Source organism: Microcaecilia unicolor, chromosome 9 (genome assembly GCF_901765095.1).
Source record: "Microcaecilia unicolor chromosome 9, aMicUni1.1, whole genome shotgun sequence".
NCBI classification, from domain to species: Eukaryota; Metazoa; Chordata; class Amphibia; order Gymnophiona; family Siphonopidae; genus Microcaecilia; species Microcaecilia unicolor.
In genome coordinates, this window is record NC_044039.1 from 151,989,459 (window position 1) to 152,002,032 (window position 12,574).

General features: G+C 42.6%; 1 protein-coding gene across 3 annotated transcripts in view; it reads right to left on the reverse strand.

The window, feature by feature from the left end:
• Positions 1-7,916: 7,916 nt before the first annotated feature.
• Positions 7,917-12,574, reverse strand: part of TRAPPC6B (trafficking protein particle complex 6B) — a 42,039-nt gene continuing 37,381 nt past the window's right edge. The window contains exons 6-7 of one of the 3 annotated variants that reach the window (XR_003943348.1): positions 12,187-12,274; positions 7,917-8,170 (exon numbers count right to left, since the gene is read on the reverse strand). Coding sequence is in view for 1 of the 3 variants with exons in the window: in XM_030214526.1 (XP_030070386.1) it covers positions 12,240-12,274 (35 nt within the window). In the remaining 2 variants the exon portion in view is untranslated. Of the gene's footprint in view, positions 8,171-10,058; positions 12,275-12,574 lie in introns of those variants that run through there. The other 2 variants (XR_003943347.1, XM_030214526.1) reach the window with 2 other exon arrangements.

Here is a 12,574-nt window from a genome sequence, read left to right on the forward strand (position 1 = left end):
CAGATGAAACTCCCGACACCACCTTAGGAAGGAACTTAGGGTGCGTGCAGAGGACTACTCTGTTGTGATGAAATTTGATATAAGGTGCATGTACTACCAAGGCCTGAAGCTCACTGACCCTATGAGCTGAAGCAACAGCCACCAAGAAAATGACCTTCCAGGTCAAGTACTTCAGATGGCAGGGATTCAGTGACTCAAAAGGAGCTTTCATCAGCTGAGTAAGACCGACGTTGAGATCCCATGACACTGGTGGAGGTTTGAAAGGGGGCTTTGACAAAAGCAAACCTCTCATAAAGTGAACAACTAAAGGCTGTCCAGAAATAGGCTTACCCTCTACACGACGATGAAAAGCACTAACAGCACTAAGGTGAACTCTTACAGAGTTGGTCTTGAGACCAAACTCTGACAAGTGTAGAAGGTATTCAAGCAGGGTCTGTGTAGGACAAGAAAGAGGATCTAGGGCCTTGCTGTCACACCAGATGGCAAACCTCCTCCATTTGGAAGAGTAACACCTCTTTGTGGAATATTTCTGGAAGCAAGCAAGACTCGGGAGACACCCTCTGAAAGACCCAAGGAAGTGAATTCTAAGCTCTAAACATCCAGACCGTGAGAGCCAGAGACTGGAGGTTGGGATGTAGAAGCAACCCCTCATTCTGAGCGATGAGGGTTGGAAAACATTCCAATCTCCACGGTTCCTCGGAGGACAACTCCAGAAGAAGAGGGAACCAAATCTTATGCAGCCAGAAGGGTGCAATCAGGATCATGGTTCCACAGTCTTGCTGGAGTTTCAGCAAAGTCTTCCCCACCAGAGGTATGGGAGGATACGCATACAGAAGGCCTGTCCCCCAATGCAGGAGAAAGGCACTTGACGCTAGTCTGTCGTGGGCCTGAAGCCTGGAACAGAACTCAGGGGCCTTGTGATTGATCTGAGTGGCAAAAAATCCATCGAGGGGGTGCCCCACGCTCGGAAGAGATCTTGTGGACTACGCCCATGTTCAGTGACCACTCGTGAGGTTGCATAATCCCGCTCAACCTGTCGGCCAGACTGTTGTTTACGCCTGCCAGATAAGTGGCTTGGAGAAACATGCCGTGATGTTGTGCCCAAAGCCACATCTGGACAGTTTCCTGACACAGAGGGCGAGATCTGGTGCCCCCCTGCTTGTTGATGTAATACACGGCAACCTGTCTGAATCAAAATAATTTGGTTGGACAGTTGATTTCTGAAAGCCTTTAGAGCGTTCCAGATCGCTCTTAATTCCAGGAGGTTGATATGCAGACCTTTTTCCTGAAAGCACCAGGCTTCCTGAGTGTGGAGCCCATCTACATGAGCTCCCCACCCCAGGAGAGATGCATCCATCTTCAGCGCTTTTTGTGGCTGAGGAACTTGGAATGGTCGCCCCAAAGTCAAATTGGATCGAATGTCGTCCACCACTGAAGAGAATTCCGAAAGTCGGTGGACAGTTGGATTACATCTTCTAGATCCCCCGCAGCTTGAAACCACTAGGAAGCTAGAGTCCATTGAGCTGATCTCATATGTAGACGTGCCATGGGCATTACATGAATTGTGGAGGCCAGGTGCCCCAGAAGTCTCAACATCTGCCGAGCCGTGACCTGCTGAGATGCTCGAACCATGGACACCAGGGACAGAAGGTTGTCCGCCCTTGCCTCGGGGAGATAAGCTCGAGCTGTCTGAGTGTTCAGCAGAGCTCCAATGAATTCCAATTTTTGGACTGGGGTGAGATGGGACTTGGGATAATTTATGACGAACCCCAATAGCTCCAGCACCTGAATAGTCATTCGCATGGACTCCAGAGCACCTTCTTTCGAGGTGCTCTTCACCAGCCAGTCATTGAGATAAGGGAACACATGCACTCCTAGTCTGCGTAGAGACGCTGCGACTACAGCTAGGCATTTTGTAAACACTCTGGGCGCAGACGCCAGGCCAAAAGGCAGTACACGGTACTGAAAGTGCTGTGTTCCCAACCAAAATCGAAGATACTTCCTGTGAGCTGGAAGTATCCTTTAAGTCCAGAGAGCATAGCCAATTGTTTTCCTGAATCATGGGAAGAAGGGTGCACAGGAAAACCATCCTGAACTTTTCTCGGATAAGAATTTTGTTCAGGGCCCTTAGGTCGAGGATGGGACGCATCCCCCCTGTTTTCCTTTGCACAAGGAAGTACCTGGAATAGAATCCAAGCCCTTCTTCCCCTGGAGGAACGGGTTCGACCGCTTGGGTCTGTAGAAGGGCGGAGAATTCCTCTGCAAGTACCTGCTTGTGCTGGGAGCTGTAGGACAGCTCCCGGTAGGCAATTTGGAGCCTTGGATGCCAGATTGAGGGTGTATCCTAACCGGACAATTTGAAGAACCCACCAGTCGGAGGTTATAAGAGGCCACCTGTGGTGAAAAAACATTAACCTCCTCCCAACCGGCAAGTCATCCGGTACAGACACGTTTACTGAGGCTATACTGAACTGTTGGAGCCATTCAAAAGCCCATCCCTTGCTTTTGCCGGGGTGCCGCAGTGGTCTTAGGCGCACGCTGTTGACGAGAACGAGTCTGGGCAGGCTGCCGAGAAGCAGGAGTGTACCTACGCCTAGCATAGGAATATGGAGCACTCCTCTTCCCGCCAAAAAAAAACCTCCTGGAAGAGGAGGTAGTAGCAGAAGACGCCCGGCGGGAGAAAGAATCCATAGCATCATTATGCTTCTTGATCTGATCAACTAGATCCTCTACTTTCTCACCAAAAAGGTTATATCCCCGGCAAGGAACATCCACCATCCGCTGCTGGACCGAATGATCCAGGTCAGAGACACGCAGCCTTGAGAGTCTGCGCATCACTATACCTTGGGCAGCGATCCTGGATGCTACATCAAAAGTGTCGAATGTACCCCTGGCCAGGAATTTGCGACACGCCTTCTGCTGCCTGACCACCTGGCAAAAAGGCTCGACCTGCTCCGGAGTGCATCAACCAAGCTGGACAGTTGCCTCACCGAGTTCCGCAAGTGGACGCTCGTGAAGAGCTGGTAAGTCTGGTTCTTAGCAGTGAGCATAGTGGCCTGATACGTTTTCCTCCCAAGAGAGTCCAAGGTTCTAGATTCTCTGCCTGGGGGCGCCGAGGCATAGTCCCTAGTGCTCTTGGCTCTTTTGAGGGCGGAGTCCTCATCAAACCAGGTTCACCGTGGATCCGATATTGGGATTCAGCTTTTTTTCGGGATCATGGGATTAGACAGAGGGAACGACCAGTTTTGCATAAGGATTACCTTCAGTACATTATGCAAAGGAGCCGTTGCAGCCTCTCTAGGCAGAGGATAATCCAGGACCTCGAGCTTCTTAGCCCTGAGCTCCTCAACCTCCATAGGGAAGCCTCCTCCCCATTTCAGTCCCTCCTCCTCTGCCATGTGTTATACTTGCCAGGCACTACATGTAAATAATGTTGGTGCTAACCTGCCACTGACGGATGCATCACCATTGTGCTAGTGGTTTAAGATAAGGGGGAAGAAGCAGGCCCTGAAGAATAATGCCTTGGGCCATGGGGCTCAAGGTAGCTACCCTGTTTACCTCCAACTCTGGCTTGGATGGTCTGTGTCACCAGTCTTTAAAGGAATCAGGTCCGATTGACAGATCCATTGAGTCTGTTCAAATAATTACCTTTCCAAATCCCTCCAGTTTAAATTGTCCTCACCTCAGCTGTGTCTACACTGAAGTAGGGAACCTAGGTAGATAAGACTTCACAACCAGGCAAAACTTCATAAGATAAATTTCTTGGACTTGAGGGCAGTATGGAACACTACAGGCTTTCAGAGATCAGATGGCCAACAAAATAGTTCTAATTAAATACAGCAGATTGTCATGCATTACCAGCAACAAGCAGGGAGGATGAGGATCCTAGAAAGACTGAGGTAGTCCTTAAGCTACAGCAGCAGAGAGGAAGTTACACACATGTGCAGTAATGCTTTGAGCAGACCTTCCCAAAATTAGGGTCAGAACCTGAACACATGTTTCATCAATCATTATCCTGCAATGCCCTACCCTTGCATGGTTTCTGCAGCCACAGAAAGAGGAGTGAGTGCTGTTCTAAAAAAAAAAAAAAAAAAGTCACTAGAGGGAGCTTGGCACAAGACCCCCCCCCCCCCCCCCCACACACACACACACAAAAAGCACTGCTGTGGCTTAGACACAGACTTCATATCCTCCTGTCCCAGGTGAACAACAACTCAGGGTAAGTAACTGATTATATAAGATGAAAAGAAGATTTATTTTTCCCTAAAGCTCAGGCTTTGAATTCTGTATTTCTGGTTATCTTACAACACATTAGCAAAATATCAGACACTACTTAACTGAAAATTGTCTTAAGTATCACATTTTCATGTATATAACCCGCAGGTTATATATGATTTTACATTTAGAACTGGATAGGTGCAGGGTATACAAGTTCTTTATTCCCAGAGAATAAACTGTGAGATCCAAATTTAATAATAAACTGTCTCTCTTTTTATTTAACCAATAGCAAAAAGACATTTACAAATCAATTTCACAAATCAAAAAGTAAATTCACCAATTAATTTATTGGGCATCATCTTCCTTTTCAATACCAGAACTAAAGCCTTCAAAGTCAGTGTCGGCATTAGTATATAATATACGGGCTGGGCTATATAAGGGTGTGGGGTATACACAAACTTACATACAAGCACAACAATTTAATGCTGGCTATACAAGGGTGCGGTTTATATGCATGAAAATACAGTAAGTAGAAAGCATCTAAAAACTGTGTGCCCAAAAATGAGAAAGCCAAAAGGGGATAAGAGTCTGAACTGAGGACTTTAAGGGTCAGCCAAAAAAAGTAAAACTAACTCCCATATGTGCTGCTGGTTTGGTGACAAAACTAAGGAAGACTGATTATGTGAACTAAGCTCTACTGTTGCTGGCTGGCTGGCTGGGTGCAGTTCTGAAATGCTACACATTCTGGGCAAATAAAAGTAGTGGGTCCTTTTAATAAGATGCACAAATGGATTTAGTACATACTAACATATTAGTGTGCCTTAAGTGCCATGCAACCCATAGGTATACAATGGGCAGTGGATAATTTCGTGTGCACTAAATCTGTTAGCACATGTTAGTAAAAAGACCCCTTGGTGTATATTTGAATGCTGTATAGGCCTTATTATTTTTTTTCTCTAGGTGCTAAAATCTAAGCCAAATCAGAGGTGCTAGGAAAAAAAGCAATAGTATCTGGTTTGAAACTTGTACTTATTACACAGACCCTGCTTTTCATTCTGAAATTTGCTCCTGCAAACTTATGACAGAACTGTTCCATTTTTTTTTTTAAATTAAACAAATCAGCAATATTACTGTAATAATATACAGCCACAACTTACAAAGAACTTTAATAAATTGTTTTTACTAAAACCTTTTTCCTGGTCATTAAGATTTATTATATAATATGTTAGCCTTACATGAGCTGGCAAATTAGAAGTTGTTGTTTATCCTCAGTCATAGACAAATTAATATATGAAAAGTTATCAGGACTTTGTTCACGTTTGTACAGAAGCTGGCATCTTGGGTCAATCCAACTATCCTAAAAATGAAATATGTGTTGAGTGCCACTTGATTGACTGATGCAGCTCAATTCTGGTATATGCCAGCTTTCTAATGTCATGCATTCTTTCAGGTGCTGGTTATAGAGCAACCCCTAGCTGTAGCAACAGATGATTTGAGAAGCTGACAGCCCTGGAGAGTTCTAGTGGTAAGGTGTGACCTATATTCATTCTGTACATTGATCTTTTAACTGCAGTGGCCACATCTACCAAAAAAAAAACAACAAATCCTTTTAACTGGGAGCTAGTGCTTCTTTCATATAAATCTAACTGCTTATGTTCAATTTTGAGTACTAAGACTAATGGTAAAAGTGAAAAAAGGAAGAAAAATACTGCCATTTAGGAAGATTAACTAACTTTTTTCAGTAGATTATATAGAAAAAAAACTGCAGGGTATATATTTGTTTACTGGGAGAAATAGACAAAGAAGCAGGCAGCTTTGTTTTCTTACAGAGTCAAGTTAGAAACAAAATTGGCTCCTAAACATGCCAGATATAAACAACATTCTAAAAATATGGGAAAAACTATATTGTATACAAAACAATTATATAGATTGGTTACTGACAAGCCATCTACCTGGTCACACCTTCCCAGCTCTCTCTTTCTACCACATCCTACTGCAATATCAGCTTTCTTCTTCTAATACTAGTCTCCTTTTAACCTTTCACTTATCCTCATCAATATAAAATATATATTTTATGTAGCTCTAATCATGTAGTTGTTGAGAATGGTAGTTTGCAATCAACAAAATCCATACTGTTTATTTTTAAATTAAGGTTACTTGGAATAAACAACAAAAGTAATTGGCCACAATTGCTCAGATCCAACATACAACTTTTCTGAGCGTAAAAAGGGTCATGTGCTTTGGTCAATTAAATTTTAAAAAGAACACAGGTTATCTACCATAACAAGCATGTGACATACATGGACTCACCCTTACACAGCAATGTAGTGCTCATATAATCTTTCTCCATATGTAATCGGAAGTTAATACAGGGACACCAATATGGTATTTGTTTCTTAATGGCTCTATATGTGGAATTTCCTGTACAGCTCAGGAAAGCATTTAAACACCTTCAAAATGCATGGAATGTTCTGTCCTGTCCTGGTGCTCGCGTTTCCCTTAAAGTCAGTCTTAAAATTTCCACTGGCCCATACATGAAACCCATAATACCTTTCAGGTAGCTTAAAAGGAGGCAGAAAAGAAGAAAAGCAACCATGAGCCACTTTGAGATTACACACACCTAGGACTGCAGGTACTCACAGGAGCTTGTTCTACTACCTCCTTTAACAGGCATGCACAGGGGAATGCAACTTTCAAAAGAGCCAGAACTCATCCTAGCTGTGAGATCCAAAACCTCTGAAGCACATGACCCACCATGTCAGGGATAAAGTCAAAAGTAGGCACAGCACACTGTAGATAAAAAGCAAATGAGTAATTCCCATGCAATGGCCACCTCTAAGGCTGATCCAAATAAGTCCTGCTACAAAACTAAGGTTTAGCCTCAAAAACTCCACCAGTCACAGGCAGAGCAGGGCATCATATTCAAAATGCTAGAGCACTCCCTGCAGACACGAGACCTTACAAGCAGATACACACAGATCTACAGTTGCAGTCTGTCATCCTCCACCCCCCTCAATGCCAAAGTGCCTCTCCCTCTCTACTGGCCAGGTGGAGACCCTCAATCATCCCACGCCAGGCCTCTGCCCTGGACTATTGTTACACAACCTCCAACCAGCACAGTCTTGCACTCAATGCTGCACCACATACTTCCTGCAGGATCGTAATGCCTTTCTGTGGGTTACTGCTCCAAACCCACAGGCACCCTTTTCTACATGTACCCGACCACCAGAAGACATAGCTTCATCAGTGTCCTCCCCCTCCCCCCAGCATCCCTGAAGGAGGGAAGGGTGACATCCCATGCGACAATTCTGTGCTATTTTCAGAACTGGATTATGTAGACTCTGACTTTCCATGTTCCTATGGCATGGGAAGCACAACCAACTAGCTCACATCCGCCAATGATAACTACAATGCCTCATTGGCACAAAACCCTTCTCCGGAGGGATTGTTAGAAGACCACTCAAAGTTCTGTTGCTGGGCTCCTGAGTGCCAAAGAAGCAGGCCTTCCAGGCTATCTTTCAAGAAGTACTTTCTCTTTCTGTCCAACAAGCTCTGCAAGATCTACCACATATACATAGTAACATAGTAAATGAGTGCAGATAAAGACCTGTACGGTCCATCCAGTCTGTCCAACAAGATAAACTAATTTTACATGGTATGTGATACATTATATGTAAACCTAAGTTTGATTTGTCCTTGCCTTTCTCAGGGCACAGACCGTAAAAGTCTGCCCAGCACTGTTCTTGAACTTTCCATATCTATTCAGTTATGATCCCGCTCAACCTCTTCATGCCACTTCCAGTTTAAGCCATCTCCAGATAATTTAACTTTAAATATTAAGGTACACCCTGCTCATGATCATGACCACAGTCTCAGCTGCTCCATCAACGTCATCAGTAAAGCAGCCTTCAAAAACCATCTTGAACTTCGAAAATGCATGCCAGCATCCCACCTGGAAAAAAAACAGAAAAATTCTCAAAATGTTTTCAGATACAAAGGTCCACCAGAATGTAATGCTGTCCATCAAGCCATCGAGATTTTCCACACATGGAGCCATCCGAGTAATACCACCATATAAGTATGGCTGCATTCTCATGTTATCTACGGAGAGCCCTCGATGCAGGTAAGCAACACCATTCTCTCTATTGTTTTAAGCTACAGGGAGAACAGAAGCTTAATTTTCTGCGCTTCTAGGAAAGATGCTCCTGGGTTGTTTACGGCTGAAAACAAAAAGGTCTAGTCCTTTGTAATTATGTGCTTGGTTAAAAAATTCACTGATTAAGCCAATTACATATCCAAAAAAAGAATAAGCATCTACCTGTAAAAATAACGAGAGCCACTTACCCCCCAAAAAAGTACAGTTTCTGCTAAAATTGTCACTATTATTCCCTTCTGTTAAGACTTATGTTAACCAGACAGCTTTGTTTAGATATTAAGACCAATCTAAATGTGTCCAGGCCCATTATTTGGCTGACCAGAGTTAACCAAGTAGCTTTGGCCACACCGAACAGCACGGTCCAGTCAAGGTTTAATCATGTTTCTTTCTGTCTGACATTTAGAAGGTCGAAATGGGGAAGGGGGATTTGAACAGCAAATCTGTCTGGCTAATTCCCAAGGTTAGCCAGACAAAACCTTTCAATATCAATCTTTCCGATTAGAAAGTGATTTGTCTTTCAGCTTCAGCAACTCATTAATAACCAGCTCCATAAGGGCCCATCCTAATGCTGATATCATCAACCAAAAAAACCAGATTAAGCAGGAGCTCGGAACGATAGGATCCTCCCCCCCCCCTTCCTCATATACAGAAATTAAATGGTAATTAAAGTATTTTACAATAATTAGCTTTGTGTTATGTTACATTCTTCGCTCACAGCACTGCAGAAAAGATAAAAATATCCAGACTGGTCATTATCACTGAGCACCACAAAACAGTCATACAGTAAACAAATATACTCTATTACAGATTGCCATGCTAAAGCGCAATTTCTTCACATAAACACATCAAAGCGTTAAAAAAAAATGCAAGGCATCAGAGTATAACTTTTTCTTTTCAAAAACGCTTTTCTCATTCTGCTAATTCCAACAGCATCCCCCCCCCCCCCCCCCCCACATGTGAACAGCATAACATTGTTTGTAATGAAGTTAACACTGTGGACGAATGACAGCTTATTATAGGAATAAGCAACCTGTGGCATTGTCATATAGATTCTGGCATTCAATTATATAGCTAGTAAATATAATGGGTTGCCAAAAAAATATCGGTTTCCCTTTAAGTAAACCTCTTAATTTAACAGAAACCAGGATGCAAATATATATTATTTATTTTAAAAAAAACAATAATATAAACTCAAATGTACACAAATAAAACAGTATTTGTATATAGTGAATTGTGCTCAGTTGTTTTTGGTGCTTTACATCAACCCGAAAGCTGCAGATATATAAAGACACCATTCCAGCATCATCGCACACCCTACCTCCATTCCAATACCAAAAATTAACAAAAAAAGAAAAAAAAAACAATAAAAAAATGGCTACTTAGCTGTATGATCGTAGCAAAAAGCGCTCTTGTAGAGTCTGAAAGGGGACGATCTTATCCGTAGGATGGCGTGTGCACTGGTGTCAGATGCAGAGAACAATGCAAGCCCCGGGGCAACGTAAACTGAGCACAATTCACTATATACAAATACTATTTTATTTGTGTATATTTGAGTTTATTTTTATTTTAACATTATGCTTATAACCCTTTTATCCCCCCTATTCCCCCCCTTCCCCCCTCACCCCCCAACAACTGATTCCCCCAACAGCCCAAACCCCCCTAAACCCCCTCAATATCTGTTAGATGAATCCATTCAGGTGCCTCTGGATTATATCTCCCCTTACGCTCATCAGTCAATTTTTCCAACTCTATAATGGTTTTAAATTTCTCAGCCCAATTACCTACAGTTGGCCCAGCGGACTTTTTCCAATGCATTGCAATAGTGGTTTTTGCGGCGGCTAACCCCATTCTCTTGAATCTCTGTTGCCATCTCTTTCCCCTCTGGTTTACATTTGAGTTTATATTGTTGTTGTTGTTTTTTAAATAAATAATATATATTTGCATCCTGGTTTCTGTTAAATTAAGAGATTCAATTATATAGCCCAAAGGGGGAGAGGGGGAAGACTGCTGAGGGTATTGGGGGACACTGTGAGACAGTGATGAACTACTGGGGATGGGATAAGGGGAGGGTACATTTATCTGGATTTACAAGGTTACAGCTCTCAAAATTTTGGACAAAGAAAAAAACCTGAAATTGTTTTATTTATTTATTTATTTTAAGTAGCAGACCCCTGGCCTATCTTCAAACACCATATGCAATCACTTTTGTTTTGTGCAGGGAGAAGTAGGAGAAATCAAGACAACATATCCTATGACAGATATACATCAACTCTGATACTCCGCTGAATTATGTACATTAGTGCTTTAGTTAATATATAGATGTTTTACTTAGCATATCACGACCTGCGACAAATCGTATTCAATAATTAATTATTAACTTCTAGCTTTTGCTGTTTAGTCACTGAACATTTATATATTTTAAACACCGTTCACAATTATATTTGATAGTTTGGGTTCTCAGCTTTAACTGTCCTCTGTCAGAGAATTAAAACACATTTTTTTGCAGTACACTCGAACCTAGTTTTATACTGCAGACTGTGTTCTCCTCCAGTATGCATACCCCCCCTTTGCTGTAGCTAGAATCCTGGTGCCCGCACCCAACTCGCTGATCACGTTTACTGTCACTATCACTGCTCTCTCAGATTCCCCTAAGAATATATACTTTTAACTTGATAGCATTACTGATGCAGTTTCATTTGCTAACCATAGCCACTGAGAAAAGGAGCCCAAGGGAAAAGCAGGTGAAAGGGTAGACAGATAAGCAGAAGCATAGTGCCAGGCACTTGGAAAATCTGACTCCATTCCAGACATGAAGGCCTTAACTTGAGCCACTCACCACCCTCCTCAACTAGGACACTCCTAAGAGCAGGAGCCCTGGGAGCTTGCCAATCTAGTCCTGTTTTAGTAGGAGGCCACTTCAAGCCTAAACCCTGGGAGTAAAAGTGGGAAACCTGCACACCTGGGGAACAGTCCAAAGACTGTTGCCAATCCTGCTCCACCAGGAGAAGCAGCCCAAAATTGCTGCCCTGGGAGCTACTCCAACCCTTCTCCACAACAGGGAGGAAAAAGCCCAACACACTGGGAACCTAATAATCCTACTGTAGCAATTCAGTGCATGGCAGTATCTGCTGTAGAGAAGTAATACTGGCAAGTACCCCATCTGCAGCACACATTAAGTACAGTGACGTCACTAAAAGTTGTGGTCCTCTGTCTCTAGCTGCTGGCAAGGGGTTATTAATGCATGCATCTGGGACTGATCTAGCAGGATAAGAAATATACATATTTGAACATTAACTGTAAGCAACACAAAATGTGAAGACACTGTCAAATAAAAAGTATTGAAGGAGACCTGCTGTCAGCTCAGATTCTAGTCATGGACTGCAGAATAGGGAATATTCTCAAAATTATAATACCAATACACAATCCAAAGAACATGGACAGAATATTTCCTAGTGATGACACTGATGGTACATATTACATCAATACACACAAAGCCCAGTAAAACAGCAATACCTTGGTTGCTTTTGTGCTTGTGTACATTACTTATTTTTCTACTCAAATACGAGTCAAAAATAAAATGCTATTTCAACATCCTTACCCTGAAATAAAACAAGGCTTGTCATCCACGATGCCAAAAAACAAAAAGGCTGCCCCTATTATATAGCCGGCTTGTGTGTCTGAATTGTTAGAAGCAAATTACTTATTGCACAATTAGGTTAGGACATTGTTCTGCATGATGTGGGAGAAGAGGATAAGCTGCCAGTTCCTTGATATATACAGATAAAACTAAAAATAGTGATTGGGAAACACACTTCCTGCAGCTTCACTTGTATACATGATGCGACTGTCCTGAATGTCCAGAACGCTAGAGCATCTTCTGTATCATCACTTGGAATTTGCCTGTAAAAGAAGAAATAGTGTGACCTCAAAGGAAACCTCAAAATTAATTTCATGATCTTGCAGTTGTGTCCTCAAAAGCAACAGGAAAACCTTGTTCTGTAGTGCAAGTCTGTGTGATAACGTAGACAAAATAGGAAAGGGCTTAACAGGTGGGATCTGGGGAAGGGGCAGCTGAAGTTGTAAGCAATTACCTAAAATCCCTAATGTACTACCATTTCCATAGACCATGGAAAGTTTTTACTCTTCTGCTTGTTTCTTAACGAAAAAAACTAGTGTCACTATAACATACAATACAGTTCC